The following is a 27791-nucleotide window of genomic DNA, read 5'->3' as shown; positions in this document are numbered from 1 at the left end:
AAGGTCAGAAAAGAGATAACTTCTAGTTTTGAACATCTTCAAGTACCTCACTGGAGTAGGCCAGCTCTGAGTTAAGCCCTAAAGAAGGGAGATACACCACTAGATGTAGTGGAGGGTAGGGGGAAAGGAATCAGTTCCAAGGTGAGATAACGGTATGAAAAAAGGAAGCAGGAAAAAAACAGGATAGAATAAGACGAACGCTGAGAAATTCAGTTTTGCTAAGACATAGAACATACGAAGAGAAATAGTATGAGTCCATGCTGGAAAACCAGGTTGGAGATAGATTTTTGGAAATCTTTTACTACCAAGCTAATGAGTGTACTTTATTTTGGTATTTATCCATCCCTAACTTTTTTCCTGACTTCCAGTCTCCTATCTCCAACTGACTATTGGATATCTTGCATTTGATGTCTTGTAGACATTTTAAATCTCAACAGTTCAAAATTGAACTCATCTTTCCCTCTGAATTCTTTCCTCTTCCTAATTTCCCCATTACTGTCAAAGGCAATACTATTCCAGTCATCCAGGCTCAAAACCTACATGTCATCCTTAACTCCTTACTCTCACCACCACCCCCATATCCAGTTATTTGCCAAGTCCTGTCAATTCTACCACTGAAACATCTCCCCTATTCATGATTTAACTAGAACAGTACATTAGATGCATTAGATAAGCAATAGTATGAATGATATTTTGGAGTCATTTGTCCTTCGTTCTTGAAGAGGACCATGACATTGCAAGTTGATATCATGACTTGCAAATGAATTGGATTTAAGTGAGGCAGGGCTGTGCAAAGTCACCAACCTCACTCTCTGCTCCAGAGTCATCTGGATCCAGTAGCAAGACATAGATCAGGATGACTGGAGATGGCCCCAGATACAGTGGGAGACCTTGGCCTTTTTAAGTTAAGGTCTTTCCCAGGTCTCAGTTTGTCTGAGGCAATGCCCATTCAATAATTATGACTAGGTAAGAAATGAGGCAAAGAATAGCCTCTTTTACCTAGTCAAAAAAATAAATCTTGGAGGAGTAGACCCTCAGGGTTTCTGGCCAAAACAGACACAATTGCTACTTACATTCACTCTGAAGCCCAAACAATGAAATGACTCTCCACTAAACACTATGCTTTATGTAATAGTTTTGCCCTTAAAAATGAATTGTTCTTCATTTTATCTTACCTGTTTCACTTTTGCCTTTACATGTTTTATGGGAATAAACTCTTTGCTCTCTAAATAGAGAACACAACTACTAATTTGGCAGCCTGTGCATAAGACAAAAATTATTATAAGTAAGGCAATCCAGAAATTCCAGCAAGTTTTGCTTCATTGGCATATCATCCTCCAAATGATGCCAGCTGAGGGTCTCAAGTCTTAGTAATCCTTATTGTTTACCCTGGAAGAATTGCTATAATTAAAACATAATTTTCTTCTGAGGAATTTAAAGCCCTCTACATATACTATCAAGTTAAATCATGGCCTGGGCCTACTTAGAATTCATAACTGAAGAAATTCTTTATCACAGGTTTCTTTTTCAGTGATAACTGAGGTTCTTAACTTTGCCTCCAAGAGACTAAAGGAAGCAAGACCAATCAGAAGAATACTATGACAACCCTGGCAAGTCCTAGGGCAACTGCAAAAAATGTAAAGAACAGAATTAATGTGAAAAATTAATGCCTGGATAGAATCCACAGAACTTAGCAAATGAATAGACACAGGGGATGAGAAAACTGTCAAAGTTGACTACAAAGTTTGGAGCCTTGGTAGTGGATGGTAGTGCCAATAACAAGATCAGAAGTTAGAGGAAGGGCAGGATAAGAGAGTTCAGGTTTTGATGTTCTGAGTCTGAGGTGCTGGGTAGAACATTAGGAAATCGGAGCTGTTGTACTGAAAGTCTTGGAAAGGATTTAGGTCAGAGGATAGCATTCAGAATCATTCTACATAGAGGTAATTATTGGGGACAGAACCTTGGATGATGCCCACCTTAAAGGAGAAGGAAGCTATCAGAAAGAACTATAAGAGGAGTGTGTCATGAAAGAATATTCAAAGAAGGGAATCATCTTGACAGATTTTCTTGATTAAACCAAAATAATTTCTGTGCACCAAAAAAAAAAAAGAAAAGAAAGACAATTGTAGCAAGACTGTGGACTTCCTCTTGATGGATTAGGCCAGTTACATCTCCCCTTTAGGGATCTAGGGATATATCTAATGAATCAGGGAAATCTTTCTATGATGCTATTAGCTTAAGTTCCCATTCTTGTGTGTTCTTTCCACTATTTGCTTCCCAGAGATTAGTGCCGCAGTTCCATTTAATGAATTACTTTCAGTTAGCCTTTACAAAGGGATATTTAATGAGAAGATACAGCAGGAACAAAAACACAAACATTTCCCCAGAACCTAGGAAAGAGTGGATTCAAATTTAATTCATTTTCTACATAGCATTCACCCCTCTAGGTTTACTTTCAAATTCAGCAGAAGCACAGGATAAATCCTTGTCTCAGTTACTGCTTGGATGAGCTCCTCAGGTCATTACAGTGGGGCTTTGATGCTGAGCTGGCTGCTCAAAAACCCTGACAGGGACTCTGCTTCTAGACCTCCTAATGACTTGCTCTCCTAAACTTCTGAAGCTCCCAAGATCATAGCTACCTTTAATATCCTTCATCTAAAAGCCAGAAAGAAAAGACAGGACAGGGACAGATACAACAACAAGGTCATATGCTCTTAGCTTCATTGTCACTCCAGGTAAGGGAGGGCCTGAGTCCCATAGCAGCTTGTGCTACTTCTCTAATGCCAGAGAGTCTAGAAAGGATCAGAGCCAAGAGACTCACCCTGAATTACTACTGCCTTTTTAACGCATCTCAGTTCTGGCTTATATGGCCAATCAACATTCTATCATATGGTTGACAGATAAAAAAAAAAATCTGTGACATGCTTTTCATCATGGAGCAGGGCATTTTCATGCACTTTCCAGAAACAGGGTCCCCAGCCTCTTCCACATGAGGTATTGCATCATGCCTCCCATTTCAGGAAAAAAATAGTAGACTGCCACAAATATTCCCAAATTTTTGTTGGTGACTTCATTGGTATAGGGAACTCCTAGAGATTTGAAGATTGGCAACTGAAAGGCTAAATTGACAAGGGTCACATAGCCAGTATGTTTCAGAGGCATGGCTTGAATCTAGTTATTTCTAGCTTTGAAGATGGCTTTCTATTATATTATGCTGTCTTTCACAAGTATTGCATAAAAATCTGACATTAAAAATACATAAAACACTATTTAAAGTTTACATAGAAAATGTCCAATCCTTAATTGATAAGAGGCCAAGAGATATGAATGGCTCACAAAACAGAAAACACAAACTGTTAATAATTACTTGAAAAAATGTTCAACTTCACTAATAATTGAGGAGATACAAATTAAAATAACTCTAAGATACCAATTTATACATAGAAGATTAGCAAAATTAAAATAGCAAAAATTAAAATGTTGGGTTGGGATAAAAACCAGTACACTCGTGTTGCTGGTAGAATTGCAAGCTAGTAGAATGTTTTTGGAAAGCTATTTGTGTACATAGTAAAAATATCTAAAATAAGCATATTCTATAATTCCATTGTTGAAAAAATTTCATGAAAGTGTTATCTGTTCAAAGGTTTTTATAGGAGAATTACTTACAATTACAAAAAAAAAAGAAAAGAAACTAGCAACAATCTAAATGCTCAAAATAAGAGAATTACTGAATAAATTGTTATACATTGACGTAATGGAATATGATAATTCAATTAAAATAGACAGGTACGAGGAACATGGAATTTAGAAGAAATTTGCTGAAATAATGCAGTCAAAAGGGAAGCAACAGGAGAACAGAACACATACTTATGACTGTGTGAAAAGGAAAAGTGGAAACAATGACAAAGAATCTTAGAGATGAGTCACAGAAAAGTTCTCATGATATTTTCTATATTAAAATTCATTTGTTTAAGGTGTAAATTGTAAAGCAAGTTTATAATGCTATTTGTTGTCAGTGCTTCCCCCCTCTCAAAAATACTTTGCATTTATTTTATATGTGTGTGCATATATATGCAGGTGTGTGTATCTACTTATATGAGTACATGTTGTACCTCCTATCTGCCAGGCATTATGCTAAGAGCTGGGGATTTAAAAAAGAAGCAAAAGACAGTCCCTGCCCTTGAGGAGCTCACAACCTAATAGGGCAAATAAGCAAACTCGTAAGTATAGAAAAGTTTTATATACAGTAATAGGAAATAATTAAAAAATGTAACACATTAGAATTAAGAGAGTCCCTTTAGGGTAGGAACAGGACTTTTTTTTTTTTGTCTTTGTATCACCTTTGTTATTTCTTTTGATTCCCATTATGCTCTGATATATAAAACTGTCAAAGTTTTGATAAGCCTCAAGAAGGTATCAGAACACTGGTAAAGGAACGGATGGGACAGTATCATTGGATTCTGTGAAGATTTTTTGCTAACAAATCCCCCTAAGTGTTTAATTAATCCTTGTTGATTGATTTATTCAGACTCAGGACTCATTGGCCTCCTGGTTTCTTTAAATTCACACCTAATCTTGGACTATGTTTTCCTAAGTGCCCTTTGGATCTCATTTCTGCCTCAGGCTTACTTTTAGACTCAATTGCCTTCTTGCAATGTGTGTAACTAACCTCCTTCCTTTAAATGATCCATGTCTTTTGTGGACTGAAACTTTGTTGCTACCAATGTTCCTGACCAGATCTGCCCAGCCTTGCTGGCAATGCATCCTGGGATACCTTAATCAGTGACATGGAAATTGGTTGCCTGTAGTCCCAGCTTGCTATAGAAAACAGCACAAAAGCAGACATTAGTGACCTTGTTGAAAGCAATTTTAATTGAGAATGAAGCCAGATCCCAGGAGGTTGAGGTGAAAAGTAAAGAAGTTCAAAATTAAGGCTTTAAAAAAAAAGAAGTTTGGCAATGAAAAAAGGTAGAGCAAGTTTAAAGGAAGAGAGGCAGCTTGGAATAGTGGAAAGAACCTCACTGGGCCTCAGTTTCCTCATCTGTAAAAGGAGAGGGCTAGATTACATGGACTTATAGGTCCTTTCCAACTATAGATGTGTAATCCTCTAAGGATCCCTTTAGGATAGGGAAGGTTGAGCATGTCTGCAGGCACCTGAGGAAATGAGGCTGTGGACACAGAAAGATCAAAGAATCAAAAGACATCAGGAATGACTGATAGACTAAGTTCCTGGAAGAGATATCAGGGGATGAGATTACCGGCACAGTTTAAGGGGTTAGCCTTAGAAACTAGGAAAAATATCTTGCCCTTGTGAGAATGAAGGGAAAGAAGTGAGGACATATCAAGGTTTAAAGAAGTAAAAGAAGGGAGTTGAGAGTGCTCAGGTCAGATAGGTTGAGTGACTGAATCAAGTTCACAATTAAAGCATGCAGACACACTGCCAGAAATATAATTGGCACCTGAAAGCCATGACAACAATCCTAGGATTTAACATCACAATTCAAACTACAATTTATGACCAGTTTCTGTGACCAGAACCAACACTTGGCAGAGACCTTTTCGCAGCATTGAAAATAGGTCAGGTTAGATGTGTCTAGTTATTCTGGAAAGAAGTTTGGAACTATGCCCAAAACGTTACTTCGTTGTTCATGCCCTTTGATCCAGCAATACAATTATTATGTCTATGCCCTCAAATAGATAAAAAAAGGAAAGGTTCATATGTGTAAAAAATATATTCTTTCATTCATTTATTCATTCATTTAGCAACTCTTTTAGTGATGGCAAAGAATGGAAACTAAAGGAGTACTCATCAATTAGGGAATGGCTGGACAAAATATGGGACATGAATATAGTGGAATGCTATTATACAGTTAGAAATGATGAACGGGATGATTTCAGAAAAACCTGAGAAGATTTGTATAAACTGATACAGAATGAAATGAGCAGAACAAGAGTACAATTTTTACTAAAACAACAACATTGTAAAAACAATTTTGAAAGTCAAGAACTCTGATCAACACAACCATCAAATATAACTCCAGAGTATCCATAATGAAGTATGTTCCTCAACTCCTGAAAGAAAGGTGATAGACTAAATATGCAGAATGAGACAAACATTTTTTTGATATGACCAACGTAAGAATTAGTTTTGTTCAACTATACTTTATTACAATGGTTTTATTTTTCTTTCTTTTTTTTCCTAGGGAGTGGAGAGGAGGGAAAATAAATGCTTGTCAATTTGAAATCATGCAATAAAGTGACAAAAAACTTTTTAAAGGAAAATGGGTTGGGAAAACTGGAGGAAAAAAAAGTTAAAGTTTTGTCTGTAACTCTGTTATACCCTTAGAAAGACTTTTCAAATATAATTCTTGCATGCCTCCCTGTGAGGCATGCATGTTGGACTAAAAGGCATTCTCACTCAACTCAGACTTCTGGAAGGCATCTGGATCAGGCTTTGCTTGGCCTTAGAAGACAGCAAAATGACAAGAAAAGTGAAAAGTCTGACCACATGGCTATGCCAAACAGGCATTTTCCTAGTTCTTCCACCCTTGGTTGGTTAGGCAGCCTGGTGATGCAGTGGATAGAAAACCAGGCTTGGAATTTTAGGAATACTTGAGTTCAAATCTGGACTCAACCAGCTGTGTGACCCTAGACAAGTTATTTAACTTTGGCCTGCCTCAATATCCTCAACTGTAAAAGGAAGATAGTAACAGCACCCAGCTCACAGGGTTGTTTTGAGGATCAAATTAGATAACATTTGTAAAGTGCTTCGCAAACCTTATATAAATGCTAGCTGTAATTTGTTTAGGGACTTGCTCTGGGCTTTTCTTGGTTTTTTTTTAAGCTTTCTTTGTTTAAAGTCGACAAAAGTATACTCAACAAACACCAGGTGTTCAATTTAAAATTTGTTTTAATTGAGAGGAAACACTTCAATGGTTCTAACAGCGGAGCTTGGGCACGCTCAAAAAACCTCGACAATAACAAAATGTCTTCCTCTTTCCTTTCCTCAACCAACACCCCCTCACCCCCCTCCCCAAAAAAGAGGGAGCAGAGTGATGAGGTGAAGCGATTACATGAGTTTAAACTGGTTTTTAAAAAAAATCTGAAAACGCTTTGATTTGCGGACTCTCACGCCCTATTTCATCATCCCTGAGGCAGAGTCCAGAGTACAAAAGAGAGGGCTGAGCTTGCTCCTGATTGGCCAAATCATTTACCAAGGGAACGTTCCCTTCCCCTCCCTCCTCCGTTAAACTTTTGAAAGGAGATTAGGCCACCTGGTGCGGGCGTGGCCTCTCCGCCCCACTTCTGTGCAGGCAGCACTTTGGGCAGCGGTGGCGGCGCAGGCTCCTTGATGCTTCTGCTGCAGTGGCCGGGAGCTCTGCTCCTGGAAGCGGGGTCTGAGGCGCGCTTTAGTGGCAAGCGGAGCCTGGTGTGGGGACCTGGAATAGAAGCGAGGGGCGTTCTTCCGGTCAGGTCTTTTTATCTCCAAGTAGTCAACTCTGCGGGGCAAAATCCCGCTCTGCCGCAGGTAGGATGCACCCGAAAACAAAAAGATCCCAAAGTTTCTCTAGTTTGACAGTCCAAGCTCGATACTACCCTCCTGGCCAGCATCACAGGCTCTCTGGTCTGGGGTAGGAAAAACAGGGTGACCCATAGGCTGATGTTTCCTATCTAGTGGACCTTTTTTCTTTCTTTGTCTCCATTTTTCCTCCCCAGCTCCTAAATATAATACCTTTGAGGTTTCTGTATGACATAAAACATAACCTGCACCTATGAAACACTAGAACTTCAGAGTACAAATGCAAGCATCATGGACTTTCAGACAGCGTTGGAAAAACAGCTCTGCAAACAAAGAGGACATTCAGAATATCTCTTCAGAACCTATCTAAAACAAAAAGAGCCATCTCATCAAAGCGTTTTATAGGGGTATTATTTATACTTGAGAAAAAAATCCAGAAACAAAGTGCCTAATGACAATAGGGGAATGGTGGAATAAATTGTGATACATTAGAACATAAATTTCTAAATTGAAGTAATTGTTTCTTTATATTTGCGTCCCTTGGGCCTATCATAGTACCTGGTATATAGACACTTATATGTTTGTTGATTGATTGGCTACTATAATTCACTTAAGATTAGCAACTCTAGGGGCAGCTAGGTGGCTTAGTGATTAGAGCACTGGCCCTAGAGTCAGGAGGACCTGAGTTTCGATTCGACCCCAAACACACACTAGCTGTGTGACTCTGGGCAAGTTACTTAATCCCAATTGCCTCACACACACAAAAAAAGATCAGCAACTATAACACATAAAAATATTATAATGAAATAATGCAAAATGGATAAAAAGTAGAGTCAAAAGAACAAAATGTATACTTACTATAACCATATAAAAGAAAAAGTGAATAGAAATAAGTGGAAGAGGAATCCTAATGGATACTTAGAGGTGACTGCAAAGGCATCATGCTTTACGCATTTAAATTAGTTTAAGTGTAAATAATTCAATTCACCAAACATTGATCACTTACTGTATGCATCTGTGCTAAGCACTAAGAACACAAAGACAAAAATGAAATCGACCCTGTTCTCAAAGAGTTTACATTGTACTGGTTCAGGGGTGGGGAATCTATGACCAGTATGGCCCTTTAGGTCCTCAGACCCTTTGACTGAATCCAAACTTCAAGGAACAAATCCCAAAAGGATGCTGCAGGTTCCCCATCCATAACTAGGGGGAAATAATATGTACAAAAACAAACATATAAAGTAAATACACAGTAAGTACAAAGTTCAGATAAGGGGAATACGAACAACTGAAGAGATCAGCTAGTTGTTAGTTGTTCTTCATAATCAAAGAGGACCAAAATGACATCACTATGTTGGAGGTCAATGTGTGTCCACTGTGGCTGATCAAATCAATACAGCCTTAGAAAACTGTACCACAGGTTGGGCACAAATAGTCCACATGAACATTTGGGAAGAAGGTATCTCTAAATTTACACATCTCATATTTCTTTTGAGCTACTAAAACTCTGATTTGCTCATAGAGCACAGTGCCTTCTTTGATTAGGGCACATCTTGCTGGATGGTCCTATGCCAGTGTCTCCCATATCTCACAATTGATACCAGAGTCCTTCAAGAGACCTTCAGAGGGTCCTTGTATCATGTCTGACCTCAGTGTGAGCACTTGCCTTGTGTGAGTTCTCCACAAAATAATCTTTTAAGCAAATATGTGTTTGGCCTTTGAACAATGTGGCCAGCCCATCAGAGTTGCACTCTCTGCAGTAGAGTTTTAATGCTTGGTAGTTCAGTTTGAGAAAGGACCTCAGTATGTAGTACGTTATCTTACCAGGTGATCTTCAGAATCTTCCTAAGATAACTCAAATGAAAGTAATTCAGTTTATTGGCATGGCACTGGTATACCATCCAAAGTTTCACAGGCATACAACAATGAGGTCAGCACAATGGCTCTGTAGACCTTCAGCTTGGTAGGCAAACTAATACCTCTTCTTTCCCACTCCTTCTTTTGGAGCCTCCCAAACACTAAGCTAACTTTGGAAATGTATGCATCAGCCTAATCTTCTATGTGTACATCCCTGGAAATTATACTGCCAAGGTAAGTGAAGTTATCCACAGAATTCAACATTTCTCCATTTGCTGTAACCAATGGTTACACTTATGGATGGTGTGGTGCTGGCTGGTGGAGGACATCTGTTTTCTTAGTGTTAAATGTTAGATCAAAATTAGTACAAGTAGCAGAAAATCAATCCATACTCTGTTGCATCTTAGCTTCAGAGGCTGCATTGACTGCACAATCATCTTCAAACAAAAAGTCTCATACGAACTCTCCCTCCACTTTAGTCTTGACTTGTGGTCTTTTCAGGTTAAATAATTTACCATCAGTGCAGTAGCTGACCTTGATACCATTTTTGTCTTCATTGAAGGCGGCTAACAACACTGCTGAAAATTTCATGCTAAAAAGCATGGGAGCAAGCACATAGCTCTGCTTCCATTGGTGGCTGGGAAAGCATGAAAGTATCACCCATTATCCAGAACTCATGCAAGCATTCCATCATGAAACTGGCATTCAATACTGATGAACTTTTCCAGGCAACCAAATTTCGCCATGATCTTCCATAAGCCCTCATGACTGACAGTATCAAAGGCCTTGGTTAGATCAACAAATATTGTGTACAGGCCTCTGTTCTGCTCCTGGCATTTCTCCTGGAGTCATTGGGCAGCCTTTTCTGAAGCCACACTGGCTCTTGGGTAGAGGGCCATATTCCAGGTGAAGGAGCAGCCTCTTAAGGAGTACTCTGGCAAAAATCTTGCTGGCAATGACTAAAAGAGAGACCCTCTCAACCCCATGATTGTCAGAGGACAACCTATTTCCTTTTCTTTTACAGAGATAAACAATGGAGGCATTCTTGATCTGCTGGGGGGTAACCTCCTTTTGCCATATAATCCAGAAGATTTCAGTCAGTTTTTGTCTGAGCAGTGGACCCCCTACCTTGTAAATCTAAGCTGGAATAGAATCAGTATCAGGCTCTTTGCCTCATGAGAGGAGCCTAATGGCATTCTTCTTCTTCATTTGGAAATTCAGCTAGAGAGGGATTGACTTTAATTGGTGTACAGTCAATGGCTCCAGCATTGGTTGATGACAGTCTGTTGAAAACTATGGAAGTATTCAGCCTTATCCCTGATCAGTATCCGTATCACTGATCAGTGTAACTCCACCAGCGCTGAATAGTTGAGACTCCTCTAGTCTTTGGCCCATAAATAGCCCTTAGGGCATCACAGAAGTGCTTTGGATTGTTACTATCTGTGTCAGCCTGAATTTCATCCGCTTTCTTACTGAGCCAAGAATCCTGCATCTCTAAGTTTTGCTTTCACTTTACTTTTCGTGGAGTTAAACACTGCCTTCTTAGAAAAAGACAAATTATACTGCTGGTAAATCCTGTGGAGTTCTCATTTTTCATTTAGTTGCTTCTGAATTTCCCCATCATTTTCATCAAACCAATCCTGATGTTTGCAAGTGTTCTGGCCCAGATGAGTAAATGGGATTCTGTACACCAAATCTCTGAAAGCTGCCTGTTACTTTTCTGCTCCACTGTTGCCAGCTTTCCCTGCAAGTCAGCAGCACGTTGTTCACATATGGAGAAGCACTCTAATCTATTGATGTTGAGTCTTCCGATAGTCGTCTTGCTTTGGGGCCACCACTTTTGTTGAATGTGAATGTTTAGCTCGGAGAGGATAAGTTTACGATTAGTCCAGCACTGTGCACCACACCCTTGTCACTCACATCCTTTCTGACTCTTTTCCTCACCATGACATAATCTATTAAATGCCAATGTTTATTGTGAGGGTGCATCCATGAAACTTTATTACATTGAGGTAAACAAAAGATAGTGTTGGTGATGAGAAGGTCATAAGATACACACGTCTTCAGTAGTGATTGACCACTGCAGTTGCTGTTTCTGATTTCATTCCTCTTCACAAAAGCTTTTGTACATCTTTTTTGTGTTTCATCCACAGAATGGGATCCCTGCCTGCCACAGTAAGTAGGCCAGGGTTAGGTGAAGCAGACAATTTTTAGGACACCTTTTCTAGCCCCTTCCTTGTACCAGGAGGTGAACAGTGTGGTCCCTTAAAAAGGCTGCTCAGACATCCAGGGAACTGCCAAATCCCACTGCTACTTCAGTCCAGTGAGATGACCCTCTGCCCTGGGCTGCCTGTATGCTGGGTTGTGACTACAGCTCCAAGAATATCCACACCTATTGCTTTGTCATTAGCCCATCACCACAGGACTTCAAGGTAGATAAAACAGTAAAATAATAAGATCAAATAGTTGAATAGCAAAATAATAAAATATAAAATGGTATGGGTGATACCTTTTGACTTGCGTGTAAATTGAATTTAAGTGAGGCAGAGTTGCACGAAGTCATCAGCCTCACTTTCTCTTTCAGAGTCATCGAAGTCCAGCGGCAAGACAAAAGTTAAGATGACTGGTGATAGCTCTGAATGCAGTGGATGACTTTGGTGTCTTCAATATCTGACCAAGCTCTAAGAATTCCACAGTGCCTGCTTCAGTTGCCTTCATAGTCCATTGGAACAAATTGTTAACATCTGCCTCTTCCACTGGGGAAGTCTTCACATGCTTGGGGTAGTCACTCCCCCCACCTCACTAATGGGTTTGATGACTGTCAGTTACCCTCAATATGGTTTAACCCATCTGCCAAGATGATTTTACGAGGGTGTGGCCACTGCACATGCTACAGCTTCTTGGAGCCACCAGTGAGAGCAAAGGTAGATAAGCAACTCTGTAAAGCACTCAGCAGCCCTCATAGCCTACTGGTGCTAGTCCTCCCTGGACAACCCATATACACCAAAGAGATCAGCAAAGGCCTCATATAGGAGGAAGCAGCTGAGTTGTGCCTTGAAGGATGCTAAAGATTCTGAGTTAAAGGAGACAGCATTTCAGACATGGATGATAGCCTGTAAAAAAGACAAAAAAAAAAAACACAAAAAAACTGGGGAGATGGAATGAACTGCAGGTTCAGAAAATAATGCTAATTTGACTGGAGTATCTAGTGTGAGGGGGAGTAATGTGGAATCAGTCTTGAACTATTTGGTGTACCCTATTTACAAAGGATTTAAAATAACAAATACACGACTTTGTATTTTATCCTAGAAACAATTGGGAAGCGCTGTTTCTGGAACAGAGCACCATGGTTAGACTTTCTATTTAGGAATTTTATAATTTTCTAGGATGGAATGAAAAAGGGAGCAACTAGGGACAGAGAAATCAATCAGAAGGCTATTTCCATAATCTAGGAGGTGGATAAGAGCCTAAACTAGGGTAATGTTTATGCAAGTGGAGAGAAGGGGACGTGTATGAGAGCTGCTGCGGAGGTAGAACTGATAAGACTTTACAACTGATTTGGATATAGAGAAAAGAGGGACAGAGGAATCAGTGAAGGAAAATAAATAAAAATTGAGGATGGCTGAATTTAACCAGAGCAAGTGGAAAGATAGTGTACCCCGGACAGAAATAATGAAATTAAGGGAAAAGTTGGGCTTGTGGAGTAGATAACAATTACATCTTAGACATGTGGAGTTTGAGAAGACTATAGGACATCATGTGGTACAGTCCAGTGGGCAGGGTAGTTGGTGATGTTTTGTATTTCAGGAGAGAAGTGTAAACCAGTTACATATATTTGGGAATCACCTGCATAGAGATGATAGTTGAATCCATCAAAATTGATGAAATCACCAAGAGAGAATACAAAAAGAGAAGAGGGCCAAAGACAGAGTTCTAGATATACCCATCCAAAGGGACGGGACGTGGCTGATAATCTAGCAGAGGAATTAGAGAAGTATAATTGGTCACACAGGTTGGAGGAGAACTAGAAGGAGATCAGGCTATGTAAACCTAGGGAGGAAAGTGTGTCTAGAAGCAGGGAGTGGAATAATAGAAGGGGTAGTCTGCAGGAGGGGGAAGGAAGCATCATGGATGCTGTTAGGAAAGTTGGCCTTGTTAAGAGAAAGACCACTTCTTCCACAGAGACTGGAGAAAAGATTAGAGTTAGGAAGAAGTTGAAGGTATTTAGGGTATATATGTGGAAAGAAGAGGGAATTGTTGAATAATGAGGTGAGGCCCTCTGCATAGAGCTAAAGTTTGTAGATTTCAGAAGGGTCTGTGAACTAGGATGGAGGGAAAATACCTCTTTATTTTCAACTCTAACTGAAATTTAGCATTTTCTTCAATTATTTAAAAACATTGTTCTGAGAAGGGATCCATAACATAAAAAATCTTAAAAACCCTCGGCTTGAAGTGAGAGGGTAAGATGATATTAGTAGCTTACAAACAGAAGGCTCAGAAAAGAGGTTATAGGGAGTGTAATAGGGAGTTAATTAGGAAAGAGTAAAAGAATTGTTGGGCAGCATCAGGGGCCTAGTTAAGATGAGATAACAAATTTAGTGTACCCAGGCAGCACAGTTGAGAGAATCAAGCAGTTTGTGAGTAGGAGCAGAGAAGACAGATGAGGGAAGTATTCTGAGGCTGGAGTTTAGAAAGGGATCAGCAGTGACAGACAAGGAGGCAAGGGATTCAAAGATAGAGGATAGTGTGAAGCAGAAATGGTTAACTCTAGGGTTTTAAATGGAGGAAAGTGAGACCAGAGCCTCACCACTGATGGACTCGGAAAGCAGGGAAAGGTAAAGCAGCTAGATGTTGTGTGAGGACAATGAATAGGCTTCTTTAGGAGGAGTAAGACACAGGGAAAGATGGGAAGACAAGAGTTTAAGATCAGATTAAAGAGTTTCAGAATTTTTGGCTTATGGAGATGGAACAATTGTGGGTAATGATGAGATCATGGATATGACCACCCTTTCGTGTGGCTGAGGTAAAGTGAAGGTGCACTGAGGAGACCAGTGATGAGGGAGGACGTCCTCTTGGAGGGGCATCAGCATGTATGCTGAAATCCTTAAGCATAAGAGAGAAAGAGAGCTTGAAAGACTGTGGATGATATACTAAGCTCCTTGAGAAAGAAAGGCCTGGGAATCAGCAAATTACAGCTACAAAGATCTGCATAGAGTGATAAATTTGAGTGAAGGGAATCTCAAAGAAGGAGAAGTTGCTGAGGTGGGGACTTTTGGCCTCATCTGGCTGAAGCTAATTTATCGTGAGCAGAGTGAGTGGAATTGGCTGCCAGCCTTAATCAAAGAGCTTCGATATCATGAAATGTCCCAGCATCCCTTTCACTCTGATCTTTACCACCACAGTTCTATTGCCACATCTCCCATCCACTGTCCAGAAGCCCTTTGAAACAGGGGGATGGGGAAGAATTCTCATCAAGTGAGAGTTCATTACATCAGTCTTTTCTCAATGATTTAGCATAGCCAGACTTTTTGATTATGGAGGTTTCTTATACCTCACAGGAAACAGTTAAATTCTGGTAAGGAAATAAGCCTAATATAGATTAAAGGGTGATATTAGAATTCCTGAATTAAAGAATTCCTGAATAAAGAAACAGGAGTTTCATAGATGAATAGTTTTAGAGCTGGAAGGTACTTTCATCATTACAACTCCCTTATTTTACACATGAGAAGACTGAGCTCCAAGGGCATGAAGTAGCTTCCCCTAGGTCATTCACATCTCCCAAGTCCAGTGCTCTTGGCTCTAAATTACCCAGCCCTCTTTGTGCATTGTACAAGAACAATAGAGTTCTACAAAATGTAATCTATCACCATCAACATTGATAAAGGAGTTAACAGACACATATAGCTAGAGTGTGGTAGGGGAAAATAAGAGTAATATGTTATAGCTAGATTGGGAATCAGGTGGAGACAGCACCCTCCACAGTGAGATTAATAGATCATAAAGATATTTTGACAATGGTAGCTTCCTAAAAAATAAGAAAAACAGAAGGGGTAGGGGAAGAATACCTTTTCCTTCCATTGCTCAAATGAATTCTAGGTGATTTGCTTTCTATAGTTTAGGAGAAATTATTAAAAATATGTATCATTAGTGATGTTTGACAGTGTTTCAAAGTAAATAAAACTAAAACACACTGTTGGCAATAACATGAGGAAACAGATTTAGAAATTGCTGGTGCCTTATAAATAGGTTCAATCTTTCTGAAAAGATAAATGCATGAAACAAGCTATAAAAAATTGTTCATACTCTTTGGAATTGTTCATTGCACTTTGGGAAATATTCACTGCAGAAATAACCCAATACAATAAAAAAGAAATTTATACAAAGCTAATAGAAAGAGTTTGTTGTTGGGTTCATGCTCAAATCTTTCCTCACAGAGCTAGCCAAAGCTTGTCCCTTGCTAGCATAGCCTTCAAGGACCAAGAGTCACCCCTAACTTATAATGGGGCACTTGAGTAAACCTAATACATTCCATGTACTGCTCAGACACTGCATAAGGGTCATGAAGCTCTATTGTAGTTTCGCTAGTCTTGAAGGCCTTTTTCCCCTCCTTTTGCTAGTTACAAAGGAACTTGGCTATCCAATTGCCAAACTACAGTGTAACCACATGATGTTGAATCTTCCTTGTGAATATGGTAACAAGAATAGGTTCCCAGAAGTCCTTTAGTTGTCAGAGACCAGTTGTCAATGGATTCTACCACAAAATACCTCTTACATCCTTTCCCTTCTCTCCCTCACAACCCTACCACCCTAGCACAGACACTCATTACCTTTTCCCTGGGCTGTTAACAATAGCCTCCCAATTAGTCTCCTTTAAATCTTCACCCCTTCTGATGCATGTTCCATTCAACTTCCAAAATGATATTCCTAAAGCACAGATCTAACCAGGTAACTCCCTTGCTCAAAAAGCTCCAATTTCTTCTATTGCCGGTAAGACAAAGTACAAACTCCTCTGTAGGTAGCCCTTCACAAGCTGGCTCCAACTTACCTTTCCAAACTTTTTGCCACTTGCTATTTCTTAATAAAACGTTCAATCACCATGCCTTAGACTAGAAAATGCTCTTTTCTCAGCTCCACCTTTTAGAATCTCTTCTTGTTCAGTTGTTTCAGTCGTGTCCAACTCTTCGTGACCCCATCTGGGGTTTTCTTGGCAAAGACACTGGAGCAATTTGCTCTCTTTCTACAGATGAGGAAACTGAGGCAAACAGGTTAAGTGACTTGCCCAGGGTCCCCCAGCTAATTAAGTGTCTGAGGGTAGATTTCAATTCAGGATGATGAGTCTTCCTGACTCCAGCCCCAGTACAATATCCATTGTGCCACTTAGTTGCCCAGTTAAAATCCCTCACTTCCTTCAAATCTCAACTATCATCCCTTGCCCCAGAGGCCTTTTCTGATACACTTCCCCTCTGTAATCTTATCTAGTTGGTACACATGTTGAATTTGCCTGATTTTTTTGTAAGATTGGGGGTTGATTGCACACTCCACCCACACTTAAACTGAGTGATAGCATGCTGTTCCTGATACATTTATCAGGTAAGAAGTCCTAATCATGATTTCAGATGAAATACAAAAAGTCTTTGAATTGAACCAGGCTGAGGTTGATAGAAGAAACGCTCTAATTAGTTGAGGAAACTTAGCCAATTAAGAACCCAAATTATTCCAAGGTCTGGCAGTGTAGAGGAAAGAGTGGAGACATCCAGAACTGAGAAGAAAAGAACCAGCAACCCAGGGTCATCCAGCAAAGGAGAAAGAAAAAAGACTGTGCTGTGACATTCTGAGAAGAGAGAGCTCAAGAAGGGCCATCAGTCCTACAAGAGAATTGGATCAGAAGATTCAGATATTCCCAGGTGTAGCTACTTCTTCAAGAACTAAGAAAACTTTTAAGAAAAAGTCTAGTCTTTTCCCAGCTTCCTCTCTCCTGTCAACAGACACTGTAATATATTCTGTTACTTCTTTACATTTTGAGTAATTTGAATTAATACCTTGACTGCAAGAAGCCAGAAGTTAACTAGAGCTGGAGATGAATGTAAATTATAACAGAGAGCCAAACTCCTGCCAAAATTTCAATGTGACAGAGGACTGATACATATGCAGAGTGCATCATTCCACTTGGCAGATGCAAATTCCTCATGTGGGAGAGACTGGAGAGCCTGCTTAGAGGAGAGCCATCATTACATGGTGCCGTGTAATGAAAGTGCTCTGGACAGATGTTGGAGCATGTGTAAACATTCTACAACTGGGTCTGGTCTGCTCACCATGTATTTTAGGAAAGCCTTTTCAACTCATTGCATATCCTCAACTGGGGCTGGGGTGCTTTCAGAAAGGCACTATCAGGTAGATCCACGTTCTCATCAGCTGTGAATCCCTTGGACTCCTCTGTTAATAGCATCTGGTGAGAGACAGTACTATAAGGGGGAGGACTTTGGCCATTCCCACAATGTGTGGGAAGGATTACACAACATGTGATATGTGAATATAGGCCTGGGTTCTCTGCCTGCCCTGGTGTTTGTTCTATTTTAGGTGAAAGGAGATCAGCATTCTAGCATCCCAGCATCTGAGTTTTACAGACAACTCAGCATCAATCCCCCAAGTACCAAAGAGTGATCTTTGGGGCTCAACTCAATAGTAGCTGAAAAAAAGATTCATCCAATGATGATACCACATTTGAATGTCAACTTGGTAGGACCAATGCTATGTAGGAACTGAGCTAAGTTTGAGCCCCCTCTCCACAGAGATCAAGATGTGATCTAGGAGAGTGTGCCCTTGAGGTATTGGGGAAAATGTTTATATTTTTGTTTTATCTTCAAAGTGTATATCCTTTTTTTTTAAATCTACTGATATTAAGCAGTTAAATGGAACTAAGATGCTACTCACTGGCACCTAAAAATCAAAGGAACACAGCCAGTGAGGGTTTGAGCCAAGCCACTAGCATTAGAGAAAGGATCCTCTGAGGAGATGATATACAGGTCTCACTCTTAGAAAGTGAGGCCAGAGTTCAGTCAGTGCATTAGGAATTTTCCTAACTCAGGGTTGAAAAAAGTTGTGATGTACTCCTAACTTTTTATCTAATATAAACTTCTTAAAGCAATAGAAGAGAAAACTACATGGACCTTATCTTGGTCCAGAGCTGAAAATGATCTAATTACTGTTACAAGGTGTTATATTTGTAAAATACTTATTCCCCCTGTATAATGTAAGCATTTTTAGAACGAGAATTAATTATTTTTTTCTTTGTATCTCTAGCGCCTAACACAGTGCCAGCTACAAAGTAGGCACCTAAAAATGATTATTGATTGATTCTAGTCAAGAATTAAAAGATTCCTTTCTCAGTAACCAGTCATACCCCCTAATATCCTAAGCTTGGAAAGAAAAGGAAAAAATATTCTTTAGTGACCCCTGCCACCCTGACTGTATTAACAGGAGAGTCACTGCCCAAAGAGGTGGAAGTTGAAAATGGGTCACTGTCTGTTAAGGAAGATGATGATAGTGGATCATTGACCACTAGGGAGAGTGTCCCCTTCCCTCAACAGACTTTTATATCACCCTCAATCTATTGTGTTTTCATTATTAGGGCTTCAAGCTGACTCACTAACTCCTGAGCCTCAGTGGTGTGTTTAGTGAAGAATTTCCAAGCTCCTCTCTAGTCTATTGCTGAGGATCTTGTAAAACCCTGTAGCAATGTAGACAACTCAAAGAATATGGTGACTCCTCTGTTTTCCTTTTTGCATGTTGCAATGCTTTTGTTCCCCCTAAGAGTCTATAAGATGGTATAAAGTTCCTTCAGCATTCTCATTACTTCAGTCTTTGAATTCTCCAAATTAGCAGTACCCAGTGAGGATCTAGTTCTATTACTAAGAACCAGGTCTCCAAAACCTGAGCAGCTATCCTACCTATTCACCAAGCTCATAAGTATACAATGTACAATGACAGTCCAACAATGTCTCTCCAACAGTGTATGCCATGACATTTCAATTAAGTACACAATGATACTTTAATACAATTACATACCAATTCCTTGAATTAGGGTGCCAAAAAATGCTTCAAAATTACAGCCTAGACTTTGAAAGAAAAGAAAGACAAATCTTTTCTTCTACTATTTTAAGCAACATAAGCAAAGTAATTTGCTGTTTAAAGGACACCGATGTAAAGAATTTATACTGCCAATATCAGTGTAGACTAGCACCCCCACTTCCCTCACTTCTCTAAAAAAGATCCTTGTATTGCTCATTCAGGTGGCTTTAGCTCCATCCAATACATTCAAGATACTCATAATATTGTAAAGTTTATAATCAAGTTTTTACAAATGTAAAAAGGGTCTTATTTGACTCTGGACACTTTGGTTAAGCAAGGCTCATTATGACATATTTTGGCTAATCATAATTATACAAAAATTACTCAGGTCTCCACCCAGTGATTTCTTTTCTAATGAACTGTACAAGAATAAACAAGCAAAGCCCATAACTGGGACAAAATAGCAAAGTAAGTAACAAAGAAAATTAATCAATAAAATCTTTCTCATCTGTTAATTCCCTAGACAAATGAAATCACAGATCCAGTCCCTATCTCTACCCCTATCACTCTAGTAACCCGTTTAAAATTAGAGATTAGGTTAACCCATTGTGACTTATTCTTAATAAAGTTATGTTGGCTCTTTGTATTCACTGATTCCTTTTCTGGATTTTCACTCACTATCCCTCTAATAATACAATACAGAATTTTGCCAGGACTCAAAATCAAGTTCATGGGTCTAAAATCCAGAGATTCTATTCTCTTTCCTTTTCTGAAAATCGGGTCATTTATCTTTCTCTAATTCTGTAAGTACCTCTTCCATTTTCCATAATCTTTCAAAAATTCTTGATAGTGCTTAGTTATCACATATGCCAGTTCTTTCATTACTCAAGGTAGTTCATCTGACCTCATCAGTGAGTTGAACTCTTTTAGAGCATCTAGGTGCTTTCTTACTATTCATTTATTTATCCAGGGTATCAATTCTCCCTGCCCTTACCATTATTTATTTGGACATTCTGCCTTTGCCCCACTACCACCACCAAAGTTCCTCATATTCTGCTTAGTCTGAAATTGGGTATAAACATACATACATACACACACACACACACACACACACACACACACACACACACACACACTTTTTAAAATTTGCTATTTTAACTCCTGTTATGTCCTGCACAGCTAGAAGCCAGACCATGAAACCCAGACCATGAAAACTGCCCTGGAGCTTCCAAAAATTTCTAGAAAGTTCTTAGAAACACTAAAGGAGAAATGGTAGAGCTGTTGACTTTTGTCCTGCATTTTGGCCACAACAGTGAAAAGTTTCTCTACTACTTATAAACCCAGATACCAAAGTATAGGGAAATAGATAAACAAAGTATGGTGTATTAGTTACATAACAGAGTTATCATAAATGATGAATTTACTCTATTAGCATTACTTGACAGTGTAAAGAAAAATAAAAATTTCACTCTGTAAGTCCTGACATTTTGATTCTGTTGCTGCTGAAATTATTGGTGCAGTGGCTAGAGCACTGCATTTAAAGTCAGGAAGACTCATATTTCTGAGTTCAAATCTAGGCAGACACTTACTAGCTGTGTAAACCTGGGCAAGTCACTTAACCCTATTTGCCTTAGTTCCTTATCTGTAAAAGGAGCTGGAGAAGGAAATGGAAAACTACTTTAGTATCTCTGCCAAGAAAATCCCAAATGGGGTCATGAAGAGTCAGATGTAACTGAAACGACTGAACAACAACAAATAGTGGATAGAGCACTGTGCTTGGAGTTCAAATTCTGCCTCTGACATTCATCAACTGCATGCCCCAGTCAAATCATTTAGCACCTCAAGCAATTGCCTAGGACTTGTCTACTAAATGGTAGATGGATTGCATTTGCATTGATTGATTGGGTTCCTTTATTGTGATTTCCCATGTTAATGAAATCACAGATTCTTTATGCATTGTTATTTATATGAAATATTAGATGTTCTTATCTGTTCTCTCTGTTGATTATCTCCAATTTTTTCTGTATACATCTTGTTTATATAATACTCTATGAGTACCATCAAAACAGTTTTTTGTCTTTCTTTGTATCCTCTGTGCTTAGCACAATGCCTGGCACATAGTAGGTGTTTAATAAATGCTTGTTGATTTGAGAAAAGCAGAACACAAAGACAATATATAGACACTGATAGTAACTCTTTAAAAATATGTGCACGCCCTGGCAAGGATATGAAGAATATTCAAAATTATGTAAATGTTTAGAGATTACTAACATTTACTAACTTCTTATTTCTGTAAAGTTGCTTAAGTTTCTAGTCTTTAGAAGTATGATGTTTTTACATCTGATTCTCAGGAGATAGGATTGTTTAAAGATAAAGCTGGTGTCTTTCTGATTCCATATACTTAGGCTCCCAATAATGAGATGTCAGGGAAGTGTAGGAAAAGAATCTCAGACATCAGGAAAGCGTCATAACCTTAAGCAAATCACTCCATCTCTCTGGGCCTCAGTTTCTTCTGCTGCAAAGTGAGAGGACTGGCCAAGAGGACCTTCCATATCGCCTCCTTTCTAGCTCAAACATTCCATAAAGCATCAGGTCAGTCTGAGGCCAGTTAATGAGGTTTCCCAGGAGAGAAGCAGGGAAGGTGGAGAAGAGTATAAAGCCCAACCTGGTGCTACAGGAACTAGGTCAGGTTCTGTGAAGGACTTTCTATCTCTGACTTCATCTTCCAGAGCTGTTCCAGCTTGCACTGAGTGTCTTGATGAGGTTAGTCATCAGAGCAAAGTGTCTCATCTAATTACTTTATGGAAGTCAGATCATTTGAAAGTTGCTAACTCCTACGCAGAGGAATTGTGTAATTACTGGGTAGAGAGGAGGAGGGGCCAATTTTGCATGAGAGGACCTGGGGCTTTTTTAAAAAAATTCTTTTAGGATTTTTTTGGGAATTATTGAAATTTTAGGGAAATGTCTAGTCTTTCCCTCTAACTTGATTGGTGGACTTTTGTTTTCTTCCTTTGAATTGTACATTTTTATGCTTGTCTCATTAGTTCCAAGTCCTTCTTAGGCATGATTTGCAAGAATGCAAGTCTTAGGGTTGGAATCAGCTTTTGCTAATTTAAAAATGAAAAATCCATAATGTACATGATCTGTTACAAGCTGGGGTTTCCTCCCCTCCCAGACCAACTGAGTGTTGAGCCGACGGTGAGTAGGATCTCACTAGAAGGGATGATGGAGCCAAGATGGCAGAGTAAAGGCAAGGACTCCCCTGAGTTCTCCCCCAAACCCTTCCAAATACCTTTAAATAATGATGCTAAATAAGTTCTAGAGCAGCAGAATCAACAAAAAGACTGAGTGAAACAATTTTCCAGCCCAAGACAACTTAAGAAGGTCAGCAGAAAAGGTCAGTTGCACCAGGGTGAGAGAGCAACGCAGCCCAGTGCAGGCCACGCCAGCACTTCCCCAGCCGGAGCAAACCTGGAGCAGGCTTTGGGAGCCACTAAATTGATAGTGGAAGCAGCAGTTGCTTCCAGAGCTCTCAGCTCACAGACTGTAAGGGGGTTGAACAACTGATCAGAAGGAGATTGCAGGGGTCTCTTTGCTGAGACTGGGGACAGGATTCTCTTGCTTTGCCCATGCTTGAATGTGGGTCAGAGTCCTGGGTGGCAGTCCTAGGCAAGGAGGAGCACTAGCACACCACAGCTTGTGGCCACAGTGGAGAGGGGACCCTCCTCACAGTTCCAGTTGCTTATGGTCACTCATAGACCAGATCACAGGCCAGAAGAGTGGTAAACACCTCTCCTTAAATCATACCACCTTGGAAGAAATGAAAATTTACAGGTACCTAGAAATATTTCTGAAAACAGCTGCCCCAAAACTCTGAAGCTTGGGACTCTGTGCCCTCCACCCTGAAAGCACAGCCCTACATTAGCAAAGAATTAAAAGTCAAGAAATGGGCTAGAAAAATGAGCAGACAACAGAAAAAAATTCTGACCATTGAAAGTTACTATGGTGATAAGGAAGATCAAAACACACTCAGAAGAAGATAAAGTCAAAGCTCCTATATCCAAAGCCTCCAAGAAAAATATGAAATTGGTCTCAGGCTATGGAAGAGCTCAAAAAGAATTTTGAAAACCAAGTAAGAAAGGTAGAGGAAAAATTGGGAAGAGAAATGAGAGTGATGCAAGAAAATCATAAAAAATGAGTCGACAGCTTGGAAAAGGGGACACAAAAAAATACTGAAGAAAATAATACCTTAAAAAACAGACTAGGATCTCACTAGGAAGGAGCCTTCTAAACACAGAGGAAATTTGTGAGTGACTGAGTTCCAAAGGCAAAAAGAAATTATTTTTGGATTTCCAGTTTTTATGTTTTGTTTTATCCACATGTCTTCTCTCTTCTGTTAATGTGAATAACTAAATACAGTAATATTGATATTTGTCTGTACACAACATTGTACGACTGTCAGCTCCAAACTCCTGGCATTTCCAGTCCTTATTCTGGCATCTTGAAGGGACAGGAGGAGTAATTATTTATACTGAAGTGACTAACTTTTGAAAATGAAAGGCATAAAATAATTACAAAACCAATATCATGCTGTATATTACTCCTAAAATTATCTTCTCTGACTTTTATCTTGGTGACATGTCTACTAGTTAAGTTTTTATAGAAACTCCTTTCAAAGTACCACAATCTACCAGAGCTTCTCCTAGGTTAAAAGCAAAATGACATGATACGTGTCTGCCGAATAGCTTGCTATTCCAGCACTTCTGGTTAACCTTTAATTTCAACATCTCTAGTCCTGCCTTGCAAGGCAACTGATTTCATTACCATTCAACAACTGAGCAGGTGTTTATTAAACACTTACTATGGGAAAGGCACCACAAAGATACAAAAATCAGTAAGAGAAGGCCTTGCCCTTGAGGTGTCTATTGTCTAGAAAGGATGAGGTAAGTACACAAGAGGACCAGCTTAGTGAGGTAGGGAGCTGCTCATTACTGTTAGGTTGGCCACCATGTAATTAACTTTGGAAAAAATCATAAATGTCCTTGAATTCTGTGAGTCTCTCTTCTACTTCTTCAGTTGACAGCAATAAAGTGGCAAAAAAAAAAGGGAGGCAGGGGACATCAGAAATCTTGCCATTTGGGACCATCTGTAAACATTAACTTGCTCGCCCTGACTCTTTCTGGATTGGCTGGCACTGGAGAGGGAGGAAAAGGTGTTATGGGCCTCTGAGTAGGTAAGGGGTCTCAGGCTCTCACTCCCCTGGAGTTGTCATAAACCACAGACCAAAAAAAAAAAAAAACACAACTCTGTTCTATCAACCTATCCATTGTTACATTTGGGGAAAAAAATTCATTCCAAGTACCAATTAATTTGAAAATATTTGCAGCAACAGCAAGCCCTCAAGCCAGAGGTACCAGTTCTTCCTGGATACCTCATACACCATTTTCAGAGCTTTTTAGGACTGCTTATCAACCTTCGGCATCTACCTTTCACCCAACTCTCCCCTATGGCTCAAAAAAATTATAACATGTCAGGAAGTCACAGCCCAGTAAAACCATTTTGGCAGATGGGCTAAACCAGGTTGAGGGTAACCAACTGGTCTCAAACATTACTCTGTTGTTGCTTCTGTCTCTGTGTTATCCTTCTTGCCTTTAGGTAAAGAAGATTGGAAATGCCTATAATCCTGTGAGCTTCAGAAAGCCAGGCTAGCAAGCTACCACAAGGTCAGGAAGTAGAGTCCAGTATCAATGACTTGAGGATCCCAACCCAGCCGTAGATGAAATAAAATGTCATCCAGAGACTAAGCTACATGTGAAAGTGAACCCAGTGAGTGAATGCTATGTAGAAACTGAGTTCAGTTTGAGACCATTCTCCCCAGAGACCAAGTGTACCCCCCAAGAGTTGTGGAAAATGTACTTTGCTATGTTTTCCCAGGATATATTCCTTTGTAAAAGCAACAGTAATAACAACTAATATTTATATGACACATTAAGGTTTGCAAAGTGCTTTACCTATATTATTGATCCTCACAACAATCCTATAAGGTAGGTGTGGCCAGAAGTGACTTACGTAGGAAAGATTTGTAGGAAAACTCCGAGTATTTCATAATATGTATTTTCAGTGGTTCAATTAAGTTTCTCTATATATACTTTGAGGTATGATCCTCAAGTGATACTTCCTTAAGGTAAGTAGTAAATACCAAAAAAAGCAAACTTTTGTCTTTCCTTTAAGAATTTCAAGTAAATCTCCAGCGGGCTTAAACACTTCATATTATATTATCCCCATTTTAAATATGAAGAAACTGAAGCTGAGAAACAGTAGGTAACTTGCCCAAGATATTACAGATTCTAAGTGTCTGAGACAGGATATGAACTCAGATTTTCCTGACTCCAAGTCCAGCGCCCTATCCCTTGCACCACCTAACCACCAACGTTAACTTAACTATAGACATTCTAAATATGAGAACTTTGTCCACCAGTAAATTGACATGTCATTGGAAGAACTGAATCACAGCAATATTGATATTTTCATGATAAAAGAAACTAGAACTCCTCCCAAAATTGCAGCTAAATAGGAAGGTTCTCTCTCTAAGGAAAGAGAGGCAACCAATGGAGTTGGCAGAGTTCATTTCACTGTACAGCCAAAGGCAATAAAGAATATAATTTAATGGAACATTTGGTCATCTTGTCTTGTAGAATTAATGTTGTACATAAATATAAAGGCCACCAGGAAGACAAATACAGTTTGCATAGCATGTATCTATTGCAAAATAAGATTTGGTAGAGAAATCAGATGACAAACTTTACAAGAACCTCCAAATTAAATCAGCATATGCTTGAATACTCAGTTGATTTCAGTGCTAAGGTGGACACAAAGGAAAAAAATGTTAGAAAATATGGCTCAGGTTTGAGAAGTGAATGGGGTTAATAATGGCTTGTAGACTATGCAAAACCCTCAACCCTATATAAGTATTTTTTTTTCTAAAAGAGTGTCAAAAAGTACAAGATGAGGCATGGGTGAACATTATAAAAATGAAATTGATTAGATCATAGTATACAAGAAAAAGCTGGTTCCTGATAAAAAGTCCTATCAGAATCCATTTTCTTTGTACAGCCAGAATGTCAGCTACAGTGGTATGCAAATTAACTTGGGCTTGTACAATAAGCCTTACAATATTTTACATGTTTAAAAAACATTTAATATAGGACGTGTCCTCTTGCTGTAATCATTAGTTTGCATGATTTGGCATTGAGTTCACAGATCTTTGACACATATTCTTCATCCTGAAACCACACTTTTATACCATTTCACATTAAATGTATCTTTGATAAACAGTTCATTTTTCCAAATCTTACATTGATAATAGCCCATAAGTTTTTAATGGGGTTTAAATCAGGTGAGTTCATAGGCCATTAAAGCATGTTTATTTCAATATCTTCAATAAATCTCTTTCATTCCATGTAGCATGGTACAGGGTCATGTTGCAGTATTTTATCTCCATTTGGGAATTTCTGTATTTTGGAGCAATTTTGCTTCCAGTATGTTATTATATCTATTTCAGTTAATAATTTGACAAGTGGGGATAAGACTTTTAGGTCTAGAAACATTTTTGTATAGTCAGAAGATACCCAGATATTACAGGTTATGGTTTTCTTCTGGCAATAATTTAGGAGTAACTTTGAATGAAAAAGTGAGTTTCATCAAGCAGTTCTCAAATTAAAAAGCTAAATAACCATATAAATACATGCTTCAAAACACTAATAATGACAACTCTGAAGTTCTACTTCACAGCCATAAGACTGGCAAAGATGATAAAGGAAGAAAATAGCAATTTTTGGAAAGGCTTTGGCAAGACGTGTACATTAATGTAGTATTTTTAATTGAACCAATTCAACCATTCTGAAAAACAACTTGGAACTATACCCCTAATTTCACTAAACTATACATATAATTTTACCTAGCAATACTGCTATTATGCAATGCCGAGGAAGGACCCACGTATACAAGAATATTTCTAGCAGGATATTTTCTTGTAAGAAAGAATTGGAAACAAAATAGATGTCCATCATTTGGGGAATGGCTGAACAAATTGTGGTATATGAATGTAATGGAATTTTGTTGTATCATAAAAAATAGTAAATATGATAGATTCTGAAAAATGTGTAGCAAGTGCTCTAACCACATTCTTCCAGTTCAAGTCAGGCTACATCTTTCTTATGGGCTCTAGGGGTAGCCCTGAGGGGCTGGAGCCTCTCTTGTCTAAAGTCTGTTGGCTTCAGTTCTCATTCTAATGTTTTCCTACCACTGTTAGCCACCAGTGAATAGTACCCAAGTTCCATCTAATCAA

General features: G+C 39.1%; 1 protein-coding gene across 1 annotated transcript in view; it reads left to right on the top strand.

Annotated features, from left to right (window-relative positions):
* The first annotated feature begins 3754 nt into the window (after positions 1 to 3754).
* Positions 3755 to 27791, top strand: part of KDELC2 (KDEL motif containing 2) — a 55077-nt gene continuing 31040 nt past the window's right edge. The window contains 4 exon segments of the mRNA XM_027849530.1: positions 3755 to 3786; positions 7270 to 7570; positions 11530 to 11551; positions 11622 to 11699. Coding sequence (XP_027705331.1) covers positions 3755 to 3786; positions 7270 to 7570; positions 11530 to 11551; positions 11622 to 11699 — 433 coding nt within the window.

The sequence above is a fragment of the Vombatus ursinus genome, unplaced genomic scaffold, assembly GCF_900497805.2.
Source record: "Vombatus ursinus unplaced genomic scaffold, bare-nosed wombat genome assembly UNPS02007612.1, whole genome shotgun sequence".
NCBI lineage: Eukaryota > Metazoa > Chordata > Mammalia > Diprotodontia > Vombatidae > Vombatus > Vombatus ursinus.
Note: the sequence above shows the minus strand (reverse complement) of the source record. Positions and strands in the feature narration are given on the sequence as shown.